General features: G+C 72.3%; 2 protein-coding genes across 2 annotated transcripts; both read right to left on the bottom strand.

Annotated features, from left to right (window-relative positions):
- Positions 1 to 190: 190 nt before the first annotated feature.
- On the bottom strand, positions 191 to 11,446 carry LOC309414950 (integrin alpha-M-like; the record flags this gene model as incomplete). The annotated part of the gene is given in 30 exon segments (XM_082012330.1): positions 191 to 274; positions 387 to 497; positions 899 to 919; positions 921 to 992; positions 1,090 to 1,203; positions 1,292 to 1,627; positions 1,739 to 1,820; positions 1,931 to 2,008; positions 2,082 to 2,161; positions 2,259 to 2,366; positions 3,663 to 3,804; positions 3,889 to 3,962; positions 4,449 to 4,580; positions 4,675 to 4,829; positions 5,597 to 5,754; positions 5,841 to 5,971; positions 6,709 to 6,915; positions 7,322 to 7,462; positions 7,548 to 7,696; positions 8,135 to 8,264; positions 8,376 to 8,449; positions 8,528 to 8,678; positions 9,074 to 9,227; positions 9,323 to 9,474; positions 9,569 to 9,699; positions 9,921 to 10,023; positions 10,440 to 10,504; positions 10,619 to 10,722; positions 10,805 to 10,907; positions 11,410 to 11,446. Coding segments are annotated over 30 exon segments (3,579 nt in total).
- A 2,178-nt stretch (positions 11,447 to 13,624) lies between these two features.
- TGFB1I1 (transforming growth factor beta 1 induced transcript 1) lies at positions 13,625 to 18,663 on the bottom strand (the record flags this gene model as incomplete). Its single annotated transcript, XM_082012331.1, has 11 exons — positions 13,625 to 13,904; positions 14,710 to 14,858; positions 15,068 to 15,149; positions 15,581 to 15,754; positions 16,096 to 16,236; positions 16,319 to 16,418; positions 16,567 to 16,663; positions 16,836 to 16,942; positions 17,140 to 17,171; positions 17,669 to 17,820; positions 18,651 to 18,663. The coding sequence occupies 11 exons, from the start codon at positions 18,661 to 18,663 to the stop codon at positions 13,638 to 13,640; spliced, it is 1,314 nt and encodes a 437-aa protein (XP_081868457.1). The 3' UTR covers positions 13,625 to 13,637.
- Between the last annotated feature and the right edge of the window lie 333 nt (positions 18,664 to 18,996).

Genomic DNA, 18,996 nt, shown 5'->3' on the forward strand with positions numbered 1-18,996 from the left:
AGGGTACCCAGGTGTCCGGGTACCCGCCCCCCCCCCCAACATCAGGCTGAGATGGTGGGGGGGGTCTGGCGTCCAAGCGGCTTTATTGGCGGCTGCAAAAACTAGGGGTGACCCCCTCCCCCGCAAACGTGGGAGGACCCAAGTGAGGGGCCAGGGAACCCCCGGGGGGGGCGCAGGCGTCCGGGCTGCCTCAGCCCTGGGGGTCGCCCAGGGGGGCCGTGGGGGTCCCGGCGCCCTCCATGAGCTCCTTGTAGCGGCGCTTGAAGAAGCCCAGCTGGGGGGGGGGGGGGGGGGGCAGGAGAGGGGGGGTGAGCCCGAGGCGGGGGAGGGGAGGCGGCCCCGCCCCGCCCCATGCGGGCGTGGCTCGCCCGGGCCCCGCCCCTCACCTTGTAGAGCGCCAGCGCCAGCAGGGCCAGCAGGACGAGCCCCCCCACGGTGCCCCCCAGGATGAGGGGCAGCGGGTTGGGGGTCTCCAGGCGCTCCACCTCCGTCTGCACCTGCGGGGGGGCTGGCCGAGGGGCCCGAGCCACCGAGACCCCCACCCCACCGCCCCCAGGGACCCCGGCGTCCGGGACCCCCACCCCACCGCCCCCCACCCCACTGCCCCCAGGGACCCGGACATCCGGGACCCCCAACCCACCGCCCCCCACCCCACTGCCCCCAGGGACCCGGACATCCGGGACCCCCAACCCACCGCCCCCCACCCCACTGCCCCCAGGGACCCGGGCACACCCACCCCACTGCCCCCCAGGGACCAGGGTGTCCGGGACCCCCAACCCACCACCCCCCACCCCACTGCCCCCAGGGACCCGGGCGTCCGGGACCCCCACCCCACTGCCCCCAGGGCCCCGGGCACCCCCACCCCACCACCCCCCGCCCCCCAGGGACCCCGGCGCACCTGGAGCTGGGCCCCCCCCCCCGGTGTTCCAGTAGCGCCCCACGTCGTAGAGGACCCGGGCCGAGCTCTGCACGACCACCCTGGGCCGCGGCGCCTGCGGCGGGGGGGACGCGGCCGTGGGGCGGCCGGGGGGCGCCCTCCCCACCGCCGGCTCGCCCCCCGCCCCGGCCGCCCCCCGGCCGCCCCCTTACCGACGCCAGCCAGCCCAGGGCCAGGCGCCCCCCGAGGCGGAAGCCCAGCGCCCGGGGGGGCTGCAGCTCCGGGACGCGGCACTGCAGCTCCCGGCAGGCGGCCGCGGCGCAGTCCTGGGGGGCAGAGCGGCGGGGGGTGACGGGGGGCTGGGGCGGCCCGCGCCCCCCGCCCCCCCGGGGCCGGCACTCACCAGCAGGGGGCGCTCCGGCAGCGGCCGGGGGGCGTCGGGGACCCCCGGGCGTTCGGCCAGCAGCCGGCACCGCACCGGCTCCTGCGGGGGGGCAGGTGGGGACGCCGCTGCCGGGACCCCCCCCCCGCCGGGCCGCCCCGCTCCGGGGCCGCCCGCGCGCGGGGGGCGGCGCGGGGCCGCCCCCGTTCTGGGGGACGGCGGCGGGGGTGCCCCCGACCCGGGGGGCGGGGGGCCGTTACCTGGTCGGGGGTCACCTGCACCTCGTCCCACAGCGGGGTCCCCCCCAGCGCCGTGGGCACGAGGAAGGTGACGTTGACGGGGAGGCCCCGCTGCCCCAAGACCTTCACCTGCGGCGGGGAGGGGCACGGTGGGGCCGGGACCCCCGGCGGGAGGGAGGTCCCGGGCGTCCGGGGCCGCCCCCGCCCTCCCCCCGCCCCTCCCCTCGCCCCTCCCCTCACCTCGTAGTGGTGGGTGACGGGGGCGCTGGTGGGGGCCCCCGCGTGGGCCGAGACGTTGACGTACTTGGTGGAGTCCGGGGCGCTGGTGGGGACAGAGGGGAGGAGGCGGGGGGCGGGCGGGGGACACGGGGGGGGCAGCCGGGGGGGCAGCCGGGGGAGCCCGGGGGGGCCCGGGGGGGCGGCGTCCCCTACCTGGTGAGGACGAGGAAGACGCCGTACCGCACCGGGATCGCGGCGCGCTGCCCCCGGCCGCCCGGCGCCCCGTTGTCGCTGCGGCAGAGGGGCGTCAGGCGGGGCCCCTGCCCGCCGGGCCCCCCCGGGCCCCCCCGCGCCCGCCCCTCACCTGCCGGCGTCGACCACCACCTCCAGCGCGCGCCCCAGCTCCGCGCCGTGGGGCACGCCCAGGGTGACGGCGAAGACCACCTGCGGGACGGCACGCGCCGGCCTCAGCCCCCGGCCGGCCTGCGGCGACGTCCCCAAGCGCGCCGGGGGGCCACGGGGACGGCGGGGACCCCCCTACCTCGGCGCCGGAGCGGAGGACGGGGTGGTTGACGAGGCAGAGGGTCCTGCGCTGCGGCCCCTCGGCCGGCTCCGAGTTGCAGCGCAGGGACACGGACCTCCTGGAGGACTGAGAAGGGGCGGGGGGGTCGGGGGAGGGCTGGGGGCCAGACGGGTGCCTGCGGGACCCCCGGGACGGTCTTGGGGGCCACGGGGACTTCTGAAGGGCTTGGGGTGGAGAAACGGGTATCTGAGCGGTCTGGGGGACCCCCGGAGAGGGTCTAGGAGGCCGGGCGGACCACCTGGGGGGCTTGAGGGCAGCTGCAGAGGGTCTGGGGGGGCCTGAGGGCAACTGGAGAGGGTCTGGGGGCCTTGAAGGCAGCTGGAGAGGGTCTGGGGGGGCTCGAGGGCGGCTGGAGAGGGTCTGGGGGCCTTGAGGGCAGCTGCAGAGGGTCTGGGGGGGGCTGAGGGCAGCTGCAGAGGGTCTGGGGGGCTCGAGGGCAGCTGCAGAGGGTCTGGGGGGGGCTGAGGGCAGCTGGAGAGGGTCTGGGGGCCCTTGAGGGCAGCTGCAGAGGGTCTGGGGGCCCTTGAGGGCGGCTGCAGAGGGTCTGGGGGGCTCGAGGGCAGCTGGAGAGGGTCTGGGGCCCTTGAGGGCAGCTGCAGAGGGTCTGGGGGGGCTGAGGGCAGCTGGAGAGGGTCTGGGGGGCCCTTGAGGGCAGCTGCAGAGGGTCTGGGGGGCCTTGAGGGGCAGCTGCAGAGGGTCTGGGGGGCTCGAGGGCAGCTGGAGAGGGTCTGGGGGGGCTGAGGGCAGCTGCAGAGGGTCTGGGGGGCTCGAGGGCAGCTGCAGAGGGTCTGGGGGGGGCTGAGGGCAGCTGGAGAGGGTCTGGGGGCCCTTGAGGGCAGCTGCAGAGGGTCTGGGGGGGCCTTGAGGGCAGCTGCAGAGGGTCTGGGGGGCTCGAGGGCAGCTGCAGAGGGTCTGGGGGGCTCGAGGGCAGCTGCAGAGGGTCTGGGGGCTCGAGGGCAGCTGCAGAGGGTCGGGGGGGGCCTTGAGGGCAGCTGCAGAGGGTCTGGGGGGGGCTGAGGGCAGCTGCAGAGGGTCTGGGGGCTCGAGGGCAGCTGCAGAGGGTCGGGGGGGCCTTGAGGGCAGCTGCAGAGGGTCTGGGGGGCTCGAGGGCAGCTGCAGAGGGTTCGATGGGCTCATGCCCTCCTAGGGGGGCTGGAGGACCCCCGGAGGGGTCTAGGAGGCCACGTGGGCTTCTGGGGGGCCTCGGGGACTTGGGGAGGGGAGTTGGGCGCCCGGGCGGACGTGCAGGTGACTTGAGGGCATCTGGAGGGGCTTTGGGAGGCCGGACGGGCTCCTGGGGGGCCTGTGGAAGTGCCGGGGGCGTCGGGGGCTCTGGAGGGTTTTGGGGTGCCGGTGGGGCACCTGGAGCACCACGGCCTTGCGGTAGGAGAGCGCCTCGGCGTGCTGCAGCCGGACGGTGGCCCCGTACGAGTCCTCCCCGCGGTTGCGGAGGGCGACGGTGATGTCCACCACGTCGGTCACCCCCACCACCACGGTCTGCAGCCTGGGGGGGCGAGGGGGTGGGGGCGGGCGGGGGCGCACCCGGCGTCTGCAGGTGCCCCCCGGTGCGGGGAACGGGGGGACCTACCCCGAGAAGTTGAAGGAGAGCTGCAGGTCGTCGACGCAGACGTTGTCGGCGCCGCAGTCCTTCTCGAAGGGCAGCTGAGGAGACCTCCGTCCGTCCGTCCGTCCGTCCGTCTCGCCCCCGGCCAGCTGTCTGTCCCCCCTGCCTGCCCTTCGTCCTCGCGCCCCGCAGCCGGCCGTCTGTCCGTCTGCCACCCACCCCGGCTCCCCTCGCTCCTGCCAGCCCCCCACGCCCAGACGTCCGTCCGTGTGTCCCTCCGTCCCTCGTCCTCGTGTCCTCCCTCCCTCCCGCCCCTCCACCCGCCTGTCCTTCTGTCCTTCCTCCCTCCTGTCCGTGTGTCTGTCGCTCCTCCTTCCCCCCCACCTTCCCTTGCTTCCTCCCACGCTCCCGGCCGGCCGGCCGTCCGTCCACCCGCCTCCCGCCTCCCTCCTGTCTGTCCGTGGGTCCGTCTGCCCGTCCCGCCTCCCCATCCATCTCCCCTGCCCCCCTCCACGCGCCCCACCGCTACGGCCGCCACGGCTGCCCCCCGGCGCCGCCGCCGTGGGGTGCCCCCCGGCCCCTACCGTGCCCACGGCCACCGTCTGCGAGTCCTCGCTCAAGGCTGGCCGCAAGCCCCCGGCCACCTCGAGGGGGTCCCCGCTGGCGTCGTAGCTGAGGCGCAGCACCAGGGGGGCCAGCGTGTCGCGTGGGCAGCCCTGCCCGGCACCGAGAGACCGCCGTGTCGCGCCGGCCGCCGCCGCGCGGTGGGCCGCCCCCCGACCGCCCCGCCGGGGCCCTTCCGACACCCACCGCGAAGGCGACGGCGAAGGTCTCGCACCTCTGCCCGACGCCCAGCTGGAGGGTCCCGTTGCGCACGGCCGCGCTGCCGGCAAAGACGGCCCGCGCCGTCGCCCGGCCGGGGTCCAGGGCCGCCTGGTAGCGCAGCGTGGCGGAAACTCGGCTGCCTGCGTGGGACGGGAGGGCGGGTGGGCGGCCGGGGTCTGCGGCAGCCCCCCGGGATGGTGGGGAAGGGGGAGGTGCAGAGCCAGATGGGTTTTGGAGGCTCCTGGGGGGCAGCTGGAGGGGCTTTGGGAGGACAGAGGGGCTTCTGGGGGTCCTGGGGGGCAGCTGGAGGGGCTTTGGGAGCACAGAGGGGCTTCTGGGGGTCCTGGGGGGCAGCTGGAGGGGCTTTGGGAGGACAGAGGGGCTTCTGGGGGTCCTGGGGGGCAGCTGGAGGGGCTTTGGGAGGACAGAGGGGCTTCTGGGGGTCCTGGGGGGCAGCTGGAGGGGCTTTGGGAGCACAGAGGGGCTTCTGGGGGTCCTGGGGGATATCTGAGGGGCTTTGGGAGGACAGAGGGGCTTCTGGGGGTCCTGGGGGGCAGCTGGAGGGGCTTTGGGAGGACAGAGGGGCTTCTGGGGGTCCTGGGGGGCAGCTGGAGGGACTTTGGGAGGACAGAGGGGCTTCTGGGGGTCCTGGGGGGCAGCTGGAGGGGCTTTGGGAGGACAGAGGGGCTTCTGGGGGTCCTGGGGGGCAGCTGGAGGGACTTTGGGAGGACAGAGGGGCTTCTGGGGGTCCTGGGGGGCAGCTGGAGGGGCTTTGGGAGGACAGAGGGGCTTCTGGGGGTCCTGGGGGGCAGCTGGAGGGGCTTTGGGAGGACAGAGGGGCTTCTGGGGGTCTTGGGGGGCAGCTGGAGGGGCTTTGGGAGCACAGAGGGGCTTCTGGGGGTCTCACCGAAGTTGTCGGGGGTTTTCTTGGTCCCGAGGAAGCAGATCCGAGCCTGGGCCACTTCCCCCTCCAGCGCTCCCTCCTCCTGGCAGTCAAAGGCGGCCGCGGGGATCTCCCGGGGCTGGAAAGCCACCGTCACGCGGACCCGGAGCCGCGGCTGGGACCTGGCGGTGACGGCCGCAGGGGCGTTGGCGGTGGCCACCGCGTCCCCCAGGCCGGGGCGGGTCCCGGGCCGGTCCCCGGGGTGCACCTGAGCAGCAGGACCTGTCCCCGGGCGCCCACGGCCACGTCCGGCAGCCTGTCCCCCGTCAGGTCCTGGCCACCGCTGATGGCCTGGCCGAAATAGCGCGGCCCGCTGGAGAACCGGGCACCCGAGATGCGCTGGGGGAGGCAGCGGCGCCCGAGCGGGTGAGACGTCTCTGGCGCCCGAGACGTTCCCAGCGCCCGCGACGCCTTCGGCAGCTGGAGCGTCTCCAGCCAGTCTTGGGCGTCGGAGCATCTCCACCAGGCAAGACGTCTTCACCGCCCGAGGCGCCTCCAGCGCCCAAGGTGTCTTCAGCACGCGGGACCGCTCCGGCGCCCGGGACCGCTCCGGCCCCCGGGACCGCTCTGGCCCCCAGGATGCCTCCAGCACCCAGGACCACTCCGGCACCCGGGACCGCTCCGGCGCCCGGGACCGCTCTGGCCTCCGGGACCGCTCCAGCACCCGGGACCGCTCCGGCGCCCGGGACCGCTCTGGCCCCCAGGATGCCTCCAGCACCCAGGACCGCTCCGACACCCGGGACCGCTCCGGCCCCCGGGACTGCTCTGGCCCCTGGGACCGCTCCTACACCGAGGACCGCTCCGACACCCGGGACCGCTCTGGCGCCCGGGACCGCTCCGGCCCCCAGGATGCCTCCAGCACCCAGGATGCCTCCAGCCCCCAGGATGCCTCCAGCACCCAGGACCGCTCCGGCCCCCGGGACCGCTCCGGCCCCCGGGACCGCTTTGACACCCGGGACCGCTCCGGCACCCGGGACGCCTCCAGCGCCCCGGACGTCCCCGCCACCTCTCTGTCACCCAGCGGGCACCCCTGACGTGGGACGTGCCCACCCGCAGGACCAGGGCTGGGGTCTCACCTGGCTGTACTGGGAGGCGATGCCGCCCCGCTCCCCGTGGAAGATGTAGACGGCCCCGCGCTCCTCGTCCTCCAGCGGGGCCCCCACGGCCACGTCGGGCCACCGGTCCCCGCCGACGTCCCCCAGGCGAGCCAGGCTGGCCCCGAAGCGCCCCAGGGGGTGGCCGGGCTGTCCCCGCAGCGTGTGCCGGCACGGCAGCCGGCCGTCCTGGGGGGGGCGCGGCGCTGGGTGCCCCCGCCCGCCTGCCCTGGGGCGGGGCGGGGCGGGGCTGGGCGGGGCTAAGCAGGACTGGGCTAAATAGGGCGAGGCTAAGCAGAATGGGCGGGGCTCAGCGGGGCAGGGCTGGGCTTGGTTCAGCAGGGCTGGACTCAGCGGGGCGGGGCTGGGCTGGGCTAAGCGGGGCGGGGCTGGGCGGGGCTAAGCGGGGCGGGGCTGGGCGGGGCTAAGCGGCGCGGGGCTGGGCGGGGCTAAGCGGGGCGGGGCTGGGCGGGGCTAAGCGGGGCGGGGCTGGGCTGGGCTAAGAGGGGCGGGGCTGGGCGGGGCTAAGCGGGGCGGGGCTGGGCGGGGCTAAGCGGCGCGGGGCTGGGCGGGGCTAAGCGGGGCGGGGCCCTACCTTGGGCCTCAGGCTGCAGACGGCCACGCGGCCCCCGCTGCCGGCCCCGTAGAACATGGGGGTCCCCACCAGCAGCGCCTCGGCCGAGCCGTCCCCGTCAGCGTCCAGGGCGCACAGGGACGCCCCGAAGTAGGAGCCCACCTGCGGGGAGCAGCGGCCGGCGGGGCTGGCGGGGGCGTCGCCCCCCGCCCGGCGCCCCCCGCCCCGCCCGCGTCCCCGCCGTTACCTGTGGCCCCGTGGCGTCGGCCAGCAGCTCCCAGGCGGCCCGGGGGCCGCGCCGGCGGAAGAGGAGGAGGCGGCCGACGTGGCGGTAGCGGGGGGCCCCCAGCGCCAGCGCCCGGCTGCCCTCCAGGGACAGGGACTCGGCCGCGTAGCCTGGTCACAGCGGGGTCAGCGGGGACCCTCCTGGGGTGCCGGCGGCCCCCAGAGCCGTGCGGGGACGCCAACGTCCCCAGGACCTCGCGGGGACACCGACGTCCCCAGGACCCTCGCGGGGACACCGACGTCCCCAGGACCTCACAGGGACACTGACGTCCCCGGGACCCTCGCGGGGACACCGACGTCCCCAGGACCCTCGCGGGGACACCGACGTCCCCAGGACCTCACAGGGACACCGACGTCCCCGGGACCTCACAGGGACACCGACGTCCCCGGGACCCTCGCGGGGACACCGACGTCCCCGGGACCTTGTGGGGACACCAACGTCCCCGGGACCATCGCAGGGACACCGACGTCCCCGGGACCTCACAGGGACACCACCATCCCCGGGACCCTGGCGGGGTCCCGTCCGGCCCCGGCCCCGGCAGCCCTTACCCAAATAGGCATCGTCCATGTCCCCGGCGGCTCGGGACACGTTGACGAAGGTGGTCTCCCCACTGCTGCCGTAGACAAAGACCCCTCCGGACCAGTCGTAGGCGCCCACCGCTCCCAGTACGGGCCCCTCCTGCCCCAGTAAAGACGGGGAGGGGGATGGTGGCGGGGGAGAGGAGTCAGTCCCGCTCCGGCCTCACCCCGCGGGCACGGGGACGGTCTCGGGCGGCCGGGGGACACGTACGGGGGTGAGCAGGGCGCTGAAGCCCTCCTGGGCCATCTCCAGCTGGAAGGAGCTGCTGTGGGCGGACTGGGTGCCTGGGGGAGGCGGGGCTGAGTGGGGGGCACCCCCCGCCCCCCCGGCCGTCCCCCGGCCGCTCCCTGGCCCCCCGGTACCCTCGATGGCGAAGATCTTCTCCTGCAGCTGGTTCTGGATGCCCTGCAGCGCGTCAAAGTTGTCCACGCGGAAGACGTGGTCCTCGCTGGGCGGGGAGGCGATGGTGCGGAGCTCTGCTGCGGCGGCGGGATCCACGAAGGCGCTGCCCACCTGCGGGCGGAGGAGGGTGGCCGGGCGGAGGGACGGAGAGGTTCGGGCAGGGGGAAGGACGGGTGGAGAGGCGTTTTGGGAGGCAGGGACGGGCGGACATGGAGGGAACAGGCGGAGATGGTTGGAGGTGGATCGGTGGGTGGGTGCGTGGGTGGGGGGTGACTGGATGGGTGCGTGGACGGACGGATGGATGTGTAGGTGGAGATATTTGGGAATGGACGGATGAAGGGAACTCTGGAGATGTTTGGAGATGAACAGCGGTGCTTGCAGATGGCTGGATAGCCAGAGGTGTTCGAAGATGGACGGATGGATGGAGATGTATGAAGACAGACGGATGGAGGGAGATGTTTGGAAATGCGGGGATGGATGGCAATGTATGGGCGGCGCTCGCTCACCCCAATGGCGTAGCGGATGATCCCCGCGCGCGCCGCTTCGGGGATGACCTCTCCGTACTCCAGCTGGTCCCCGTACTTCTGCCCGTCTGTCACCACAATGAGGATCCTGTGGGCACCTTCCCGGGCTCCGTTCCTCAGGGTGAACAGTTGCCTCCTGCCCCAGGGGATGGAAGGGATGGGCACCTTGGGACGATGGGGTGGCCCTGAGGAGGGGAGAGGGGACAGGACAGGTCTGGGGACGGGACCTACACCACGGTCTGGATGGCACTGGCTGTGCAGGTGGTCCCTCTGCTCTGCGTCATGCGGTGGACCTCCTTCACCCGTTCCGCTGGGGACAACCGGGCAAAGGTGGCGAAGTCAAAATGGAGGGTGGATGTACTGGAGAACTGCATGAGGGCAAACTGGCCGGGAGGGGAAGGGGAGGACATGTGATGGGGCAGGATCAGGCCACCCATGGGTGCCCAGGACCCGGCCCCTGAGGGAGATGGCACCTACACGGGTGTCAGTGCTCTCAAACCGGCTCATGACCTGGGTGATGAAGGTCTTCATCCTCTCAAAGTCAGGCATCATGATGCTGCCTGAACCATCCACGAGGAAGACAACGTCAGAGGCCTTCATGGGGCAACCTGCGCGGGTGGGAGAAACGGGGGGTGGAGGGAAAGATGCACAGCTTGACCCTGTGGGGCCCATCTATCCCAGAATCAGGTCTTCACCAACCCATAGGACCCATCTACCCGTGCATCTGGTCTTCTCCACCCTGTATCAACCCCACAGAGCCCATCTACTCGAGTGTCAGGCTTTCCTTACCCCATAGGGCCCCTCACCCCATTGTCAGGCCACCCCATACCTGGCAGGGCAGCAGGCAGGGTGTTTCCTGCAGGCAGGAGGAAGCAGAGCCCCCGCAGCTCCATGTTCACCCCACAGGACCTCCGACCGACGGGTCCGCATGCCTGTGTCCCAAGACAGGGTGACACCATATTCCCCCAAACCATCCAGGCCCTGGTAGACTCCCATGTTCTCTAATAGGTCCCAGTAGACCCCAAGAGACCCCAATAGACCCTAGTAGACCCCAAGAGACCCCAATAGACCCCAGCAGACTCCAGAGGACCCCAAAAGACCCTCATAGACTCTGCAACAGAACCCCAGCAGACCTCAGCAGAACCCAGTAGACCCCAATAGACCCTAGTAGACCCCAAGCGACCCCAGCAGACCCCAAAAGACCCTAGTACACCCCAAGAGAGCCTAGGAGACCCCACTGGGCCCCCTCATTGGGGGCGATAGACCCACCTCCCAAGAGCCCCCCCCCGCCCCGTTGTCATCTCCCCCTTGCCACCCCATCAGCCATCACGATGGAGACGGGACCCACCAGGAACTGGGATCCGTGGGCCACCAGGGACAAGCCCAGAGACATGGAGGTCACCTCCGGGGGTGCTTTGGGGGGAGAGGGGCATGATGGGGGACCCAGGCATCCAGGCTGCCCCCTCTCCACCCACGCCCCGCTCCCGGGGGGCCCATCCATACGGGGACACCCCCCCCGCATCCTACCAGTGACAGGGACGTCCTGGCAGCTCCCGGTCCCGACCCAGCACCGATAGACCCGTCCCGTCTCACCGGCCCCTCCCGGCTCCAAGGGAGCCCCCACCAGCACCCTGGGGTGGGGGTAGGGGCGGGTGGTCAGGGGGTGTCACGGGGGGGGGAGGGGGGCACCGAAGGCGGGGGGGGGGCACCTACCCGCCGTCGATCTGGGCCACGCTGTGCCCAAAGGAGCCCCCTGCGCCCTGGAAAACTGTCGCGGCTGCCTCGTCCAGTCCAGAGCTGATGGTGGGGGGCAGCCCTGGGGGGAGAGGGGGGTGGAGGAGGGGACCCGGGCGTCCGGGGACCCCCACCGCACCCCCAGCCTCCCAGGGGACCCGGGTGTCCGGGGACCCCCACTGCACCCCCCAGCCTCCCAGGGGACCCGGGTGTCCGGGGACCCCCACTGCACCCCCCAGCCTCCCAGGGGACCCAGGAGTCTGGGGACCCCCACCGCACCCCCCAGCCTCCCAGGGGACCCGGGCATTCGGGGACCCCCACCCACACCCCTCAGCCTCCCAGGGGACTCGGGAGTCTGGGGACCCCCACCCGCACCCCCCAGCCTCCCAGGGGACCCGGGCGTCCGGGGACCCCCACCGCACCCCCCAGCCTCCCAGGGGACCCAGGCATTCGGGGACCCCCACCCACACCCCTCAGCCTCCCAGGGGACTCGGGAGTCTGGGGACCCCCACCCACACCCCTCAGCCTCCCAGGGGACCCGGGAGTCCGGGGACCCCCAGGGGACGCAGGCGTCCCACCCCCACCTGTGCAGAGCACCGTGAGCAGCACCCATGGGTGCATGGTGGCCTCCCCGGGGTGCTGGGAAGGAGAAGTGAGAGGGGTGGAGGGGTGGGGCTGCGGGGAGGGAAGGTGGGTTTTGTGGGGGCTGGCGGGGAGGAGCACCCACTGCGTGCTGCAGCCCAAAACGGGGACTGACCCAGCTCAGCTGCACCCCGAAATGGGGGTGACCCCAAATGAGCTGCACCCAAAAAATGGGGTTACCCCCAATGAAGTGCAACCTAAAACGGGGCCACCCCCAATCACCTGCACCCCCAAACGTGAGCGACCCCGCTGCAGCACACCACTCCCGGCAGAGACCCCGCAGCCCCCCCCCCCCCCCGCAGCACCCATGGGTGACAGGAAGCAGTCGGGGTTATTTATAGCCTGGGGCGGCCAGCGCCAAACCCACACGTGTGGGGCCCGAGCGCTCCATGTTCACCCCACAGGATGAAGCCCCGGATGCCTGGGGGGACGTGCCGGGCCCCTCGTGCGCGGGGGGGCGGGGGGGTGTCACACCGGCCCGTCCCGCGGTCACGGTGTCCCATGTGAGTGACCCCAAGCCGGGGGGAATTAAGCAGAAATCAGGTGAAATGGACCCAGAAGGGAGGAAATCGGCGGAAATGGGGCGGACTCGATCCAAAAAGGGGGAAAATTGACCCAAAAGAGGGCGGAACTGGCAGAAATGGCACGAGGTTGACCTAAAAAGGGAGGGAAACGGACCCAAAACTGCATGAAATAGCCCCAAAGTGGGTGAAACTGGCCCCAAAGTGGGCGAACGGGACACAAAATGTGGTGACGTAACCTCTGGGAAAAATAGCCCACGCCCGGGGAAATTGCCCCCAAAATGGGAGAAATTGGCCCAAAACTGGGAGAACTGACCGGAGTGGAACTGGCCCAAAGCCGGTGGAACTGACCCCAAAAGGAGGCGAAGGTGACCCGACGTGGCTGAAGCTGACCCAAAAGGGGGGGAGACTGGCACGGAAAATGGGACAAACCGCCGCGAAAATGGGCAAAACTGCACCAAAAGTGTGAAACTGCCCCCAAACCGGGCGAGACTGACCCGCGTGGGGGCAGGCGGTGACCCCCAAGGCAGCGACCTTGACCCACCCCGGGGCGACACGGACCAGGGGCTGCACCCGGGCGCCAAGGGGGCGAGACGGACCCGAAACGGGGGAGGGCGGGTTCACCCCACGCGTCGCGGTTGTGCCGCGGGTGTTTATTGCCGCCGTTCAGCCGCGCGCGCCCGGTGCTGCGTGTCCCCCCCCCCGCTGCCCCACAGACCCACGATTCCCTCCCAGCTGGTCCACGGACCCTTCGAACCTTCCCCAGTGACCCCTCAGACCCTCTGGCTGCTCTCCGACCTTCTCCAGGGACCCCCAACCTGCCCCACTGACCCCCCAGCTGCCCCTCAGCCCTCCTCCCCCCAGATACAAAGGCTTTGGCATGTGCAAGCGAAGAGCAAGTGCGACCCACGGAGGCCCCCAGTGCCTCCCAGTTACCCCCAGTGCCCCCCAGTGCTTCCAGTACGGCACCACGCACAGAGACCACCCCACGCCGTGGAGCAAGTCCCGGGCCGGATATTCCATGGTCACCCCATGGCATGGGGCAAGTCCATGACCAGATCTGTGGGTCACACCACGCTGTGGAGCACCCATGGGACCCCCACGGGGTATTTATGAGGCACCCCACACCACAGGGCAGCACTGGGGTGATGGACCCCCATGCGAGGCTCTCAAACAACATGCGGGCACCTTCCATGACCACCTCCATGAAGCACCCCGTCCAACGGGGCACCCACGGGATGGTCATAGGGTGCTCATTTGACCTCTGCAGGGCACCCTACACCATCGCACACCTCAAGGGTCCCGTGCATGAGGCCTCCAAGAGCCCCAAGGTACCTCCATGAGCACCCCAGTGGTGCGCCCCATCCAATGGTTCACCCATGGAATGTTCTTGTGGTGGTTGGGGGGTGTCCACCGGCCCTCGACAGGACACGCCACACCATGGGGCACCTGGAGGGTGCCAGATCCCCCAGCGAGAGGCCCCCGAGCACCACGGGGCACCTTGAAGACCACTTCAACGGTGCACCCCATCCAGCGGTTCGCCCACGGAATGTTCTCGTGGTGGTCATGAGGTGTCCACCGGACCTCTGTGGGGCACCCCACACCATGGGGCAATCATCGGTGAGGCGGGGGGGCGGGGTGCGGTGGCATCAGCCGAAGAGGCGGAGGAAGCATGGCTGGCAGTAGGGCTTGCCCTCCTGCTCCTGGAAGGTGCCTTTGGAGAGAGGCCGGAGGCAGAAGGCGCAGACGAAGTGCTCGGGGTGGAAGCGTTGGGCCATGGCGGTGACGCACCGGCCGGCGATGGGCTCCCCGCAGCCCCGGCACAGCGAGCCCCGCCGGGCGTGGAAGTGCCGCTCGCAGTAGGGGTGGCCGCCGTCCTCGAAGAAGCTGCCCCCCACGAAGGGTGCAAAGCACTCCTGGGGACAGGGACACCGGGACGTGGGGACATCAGGGACCAGGGGCGGTGGGGACAGGGACACCGGGACGTGGGGACATCAGGGACCAGGGGCGGTGGGGACAGGGACACTGGGACGTGGGGACATCGGGGACAAGGGGCGGTGGGGATGTGGGTTGTGAAGAGGTTCCAGGGATGGGACACCGGGACGTGGGGACATCAGGGACCAGGGGCGGTGGGGACGTGGGACACGGGGACGTGGGGACATCGGGGTGGTGGGGATGTGGGACACCAGGACGTGGGGACAGTGGGGACCAGGGGTGGTGGGGATGTGGGACACCAGGACGTGGGGACATCAGGGACCATGGGTGGTGGGGACAGGGACATGGGGACGTGGGGCCAGCGGGGACCAGGGGCGGTGGGGACATGGGACACCAGGACGTGGGGCCAGCGGGGACCAGGGCGGTGGGGACGTGGGACACCAGGACATGGGGACATCAGGGACCAGGGGTGGTGGGGACGTGGGACACCGGGACGTGGGGCCAGCGGGGACCAGGGCGGTGGGGACGTGGGACACCAGGACATGGGGACATCAGGGACCAGGGGTGGTGGGGACGTGGGACATGGGGATGTGGGGACATCAGGGACCAGGGGTGATGGGGACATGGGACATGGGGATGTGGGGACATCAGGGACCAGGGGTGATGGGGACATGGGACACCGGGATGTGGGGCCGGCGGGGAGTGGGGCGGTGGGGACAGGGACACCGGGACGTGGGGACATCGGGGACCAGGGCGGCGGGCACGCGGGGGTGGCGGGGGTCTCACCCGGCAGACGAAGCACTCGGGGTGCCAGAGCCCCTCGAGCGCGGCGATGTAGCCCTCCAGGATGGGCCGCGCGCAGCCGCGGCAGCGGCTGGCGAAGAGCTCGGCGAAGTCCCGGCGGCAGTACTGCCGGCCGTCCTTCTCCAGGAAGCCTGGGGGACACGGGGACGGGCTGGGGGGGCGGCGCGGGGACAGGGGGGCGCGGGCACGCGGGGGACGCGGGGGCGCGTCCGCGGCGGCGAGGGGCGGAGGAGGAGAGATGTGGGGCCGGGGCGGGGGGGGGGCTGGCGGCGGGAGCGGCGTGGGGCTGGCGCGGCGTGGGACGGGGGAGGGGGGGGCGGGGGGGCGCGCGGGCACCCACCCTCCTCGCCGAAGGGCTGCCCGCACTTGACGCAGCAGAAGTGCTCCGGGTGCCAGTTCTTGTCCAGCGCCGTCACCATTTTCTGCGGGGGGGGGGGAAGGAGGGGGGGGTCACTGCCAGCCCCCCCGCCGGGGCGTCCCGCCGCCCCCGGGGCACCCCGCTGCCCCCCCGTGGGGGGCCAACGGCACCCGAGGGGGTCCCACCGCCACCCCGCGCTGCGCCCCGAGCCCTACCGCAGCCCCCCCCCCGACGGTTCCACCGCCCCCAGGGCGCCCCACGGGGGTCCCACCGCCCCCAGGACCACCCCAGGGGGTCCCAGCACACCTCCCACCGCCCCCCGAAGGCCTCACTGCCCCCCCCCCCCGGGGCACCCCAGACACCCCACCACCCCCGGGGCACCCCCACCGCCCCCAGGACCACCCCATAAGGTCCCGTTGCTCCCGAGGGGGTCCCACCGCTCCCGGAGCCCCCCCGCAGGTCCCCCGGTCCCCCCCCCGGGGGTCCCCGCCGCACGTCGAGGATGGGCTGGGAGCAGCGGGCGCAGCGGGGGGAGAAGAGCCGTCCGTAGTCCCGCGGGCAGTAGGGCACCCCGTCTTTCTCGAAGAAGCTGCCGCCCCCCAGCTCCCCGCCGCAGCGGGCGCAGACGAAGTGCTCGGGGTGCCAGGCGCACCCCAAAGCCCTCACCGCCTGGGGGGAGGTGGAAAAAGGGGGGGGGGGGTGTTCCCAAGGGTGACACCACGTTTTGGGGTCCCAGCCGGCCGAGGTTTGCTTTGGGGTGCTGCGGGGGGGGCAGCTGGCGGGGGGTAGCCCTATTTTTGGAGGGAAGCAGAGGGCCCCCCGCTGTAGCCCACGCGTGAAGCTGACCCCATTTTGGGGTACACCAGAGGACCCCCGTTCCGGGCACAGCCGCAGGCACCCCCACTTTAAGACGCCCACAAGGAAGCCTCCGCTTTGGGGTGCAGCACCAGGCAACCCCCGCCATTGTCCTCTCCCACCCCCTCCCCACCCAGGGGCACCCCAAAACCCACCTTCCCCGCGATGGGCTTCCGGCAGGACCCACAGACGCCCTTCGCCCCCGTGGGGACACCCTGGCGGCTCAGGTCCGACTGCAGCAGCACCAGCATCGAGTCCAGGCTCCCCCCCTCAGGAAGCCCCTTTTTGGGGGGCGGCTGGTGGCGGGAGGGGGGGCGAGAGTTACGGGGGCGCGGGGCGGGCGGGCGGAACGCGCTCCCCAGGACCCCCCGGGCTCACGGTGCGGCGGAGGTGGAAGTCGGAGAGCGAGGCCATCAGCTTGTCCAGCTCCTGGGTGGCCGAGGTGGCCGAGGCGGGGGGCGCCGGGGGGGTCCCCGAGCTGCTTTGGGGGGGCGGGGAGAGGGTTAGGGGGGGCTCTTTGGGGGGGTGGTGCTGATTAGGGGGGGCTGGTAATTTGGGATGACGCCGTTTCGGCGTGCAGCTGAGGGGGGTTGCCCCCGTTTCGGGGTGCTGCTGGACGCGCTTACCGTGGGGGGGACACCCCGACTTCGGCCTCGTCCGCCACCTCCTTCCTCTTCGCCCCCTCGGGGCTCTTCAGCGGGGGGAACTGGGCCAGGATCTCATCTGAAGAGGGGGTCACGGCTATTTTTGGGGTCCCCGGAAAGGCGTTGGGGGTGTTCCCAGGGTGATTTGGGGGTGCTCTGAGGGGGGGCTGTGCTGCTCGGGGGGGAGGTTGGGGCAGCCAGCGGCGATTCTGGGGCCCTGTGCAGATTTGGGGGTCGCAGGGGAGGGGTACCTGCGATGGAGCTGTGGGTGGCGTTGAGGTCACGGAGGAGCCGGTCGAGCTCCCCCAGGCCAGGGGGGGCCGGGGGGGTCCGGGGGGACCGGGCCTTCTGCACCGTGCTGGGGGACAGGGACACCGGGGGGGTGGCACATCCCCTCCGTGTCCCCAAGGTCCTCTCCATACCTGTCCCCCGCCCTCCATCCTTCCTCGCCCCCCAAGCCCCCCTCCCACCACCCCATGTCCCCAGTGCCCCCCCATGTCCCCAGCGCCCCCCCATGTCCCCAGTGTCCCGCCCAGGCCCCCGAGCTCCCCGTACCTGTAGAGCTGCTCGGTGTCCCCCCCTGGCGCCTGGGGACCAGCACGCTGGGGGTTAATGAGGACCTGGGATGTCGGAGCCCCCAGTGTCCCCATCCCTGGGGTCCTCGAGGTCTCGGTGTCCCTGGTGTCCCCCATCTCCAGCCCCCATGACCAGAGGATCCTCCATGTCCCCAAAGCCCCCAGGGCCCTCCAGTGGTCCCAAGGTCCCCAACGTCCCCAGGTCCTCCAAAGCCCCCCATATCTCCCAGGCCCCCCACGTCCACGAGATCCCCAGCATCCCCCAATGGCCCCAGAGCCCCAAAGCCACCCAATGTCCTCAGGGTCCCCAAGGTCTGCAAGATCCCCAAAGCCCCCCATGCCCCCAAGGCCGCTGGCGTCCCCCGGATCCTCCAATGTCCCCCAAACCCCCCCTTATGCCCATGGCCCCTAAGGCCCCCCATGTCCCCAAAGCCCCCCATGTCCCTAAGGTCCCCAGCATCGCCCAGTGTCCCCGGAGCCCCTCATGGCCCCAAGATGCCCAAGCTCACGGGGCCGTAGGGGGGTGGGGGTGGCCGGGGGGGATCCCCGCCAGGGCTGGAGGGTAGATGGGGGGGGGGCACGCCCCCCGGCGGGTCCGTCAGCAGCACCGGCCGCCGGGCAAGGTGTGACGTCGTCGTCTCCAGGTCGGCCAACAGAGCATCTGGCGGGTGGGGTGGGCTGAGGCACCCAGGTGCCCGGGGGGGTACCCAGGCATCCCAGCACCCAGCCATCCCCTGCTTCAGGGACCCTGCCATCCCAGCACCCATGGACCCAGGGGTCCCAGCACCCAGCCATCCCCTGCTCCCGGGACCCAGCCATCCCAGCACCCATGGACCCAGGGGTCCCAGCACCCAGCCATCCCCTGCTCCCGGGACCCAGCCATCCCAGCACCCATGGACCCAGGGGTCCCAGCACCCAGCCATCCCCTGCTTCAGGGACCCTGCCATCCCAGCACCCATGGACCCAGGGGCCCCAGCACCCAGCCATCCCAGCACCCAGGGACCCATCCATCCCAGCACCCATGGACCCAGCGCCCAGGGGCCCCAGCACCCAACCATCCCAGCACCCAGGGGTGCTGGCACCCAGCCATCCCAGCACCCAGGGGTCCCAGCACCCAGGGACCCATCCATCCCAGCACCCAGACACCCATCCATCCCAGCACCCAGCCATCCCAGCACCCAGGGGTCTCAGCACCCCGCCATCCCAGCACCCAGCCATCCCCTGCTCCAGGGACCTTGCCATCCCAGCACCCATGGACCCAGGGGTCCCAGCACCCATCCATCCCAGCACCCAGGGACCCATCCATCCCTGCACCCATCCATCCCAGCACCCAGGGGTCCCGGCACCCATCCCTCCCAGCACCCAGGGGTGCCGGCACCCAGCCATCCCAGCACTCCTCCATCCGTCCCAGCACCCGTGGACCGGGGCGTCCGGGCCCCGAACACCCGCCGCAGCACCACGGCCGGCCGGCCGGACGCGCGCGGCCCTTACCCAGGTCGTCCATGGCCGGGACTGGGTGCGGCCCCCCGTGACGTCGCCCCGCGCGGGCCCCTCGGTGCCCATGTATGGAAGCGCCCGGACGCCTGGGTCCCGGCCAGGGAAAGGGGGAAGTGGCCGGACGCCTGAGCCCGTGGGATACGGGGGGGTTGTGGGGGGGGGTACGGGAGGAGTGTGTGTCCGTGGGATGGGGGGGGCGGGTACGGGAGGAGTGTGTGTCCGTGGGATGGGGGGGGGGGGGTACGGGAGGAGTGTGTGTCCGTGGGATGGGGGGGGATGTGGGGATGGGGGTACGGGGGGGGATGTGGGGGGGGGGATGTGGGGATGGGGGTACGGGGGG

The sequence above is a fragment of the Phaethon aethereus genome (assembly GCF_964289735.1).
Source record: "Phaethon aethereus genome assembly, chromosome: 35".
Taxonomy (NCBI): domain Eukaryota; kingdom Metazoa; phylum Chordata; class Aves; order Phaethontiformes; family Phaethontidae; genus Phaethon; species Phaethon aethereus.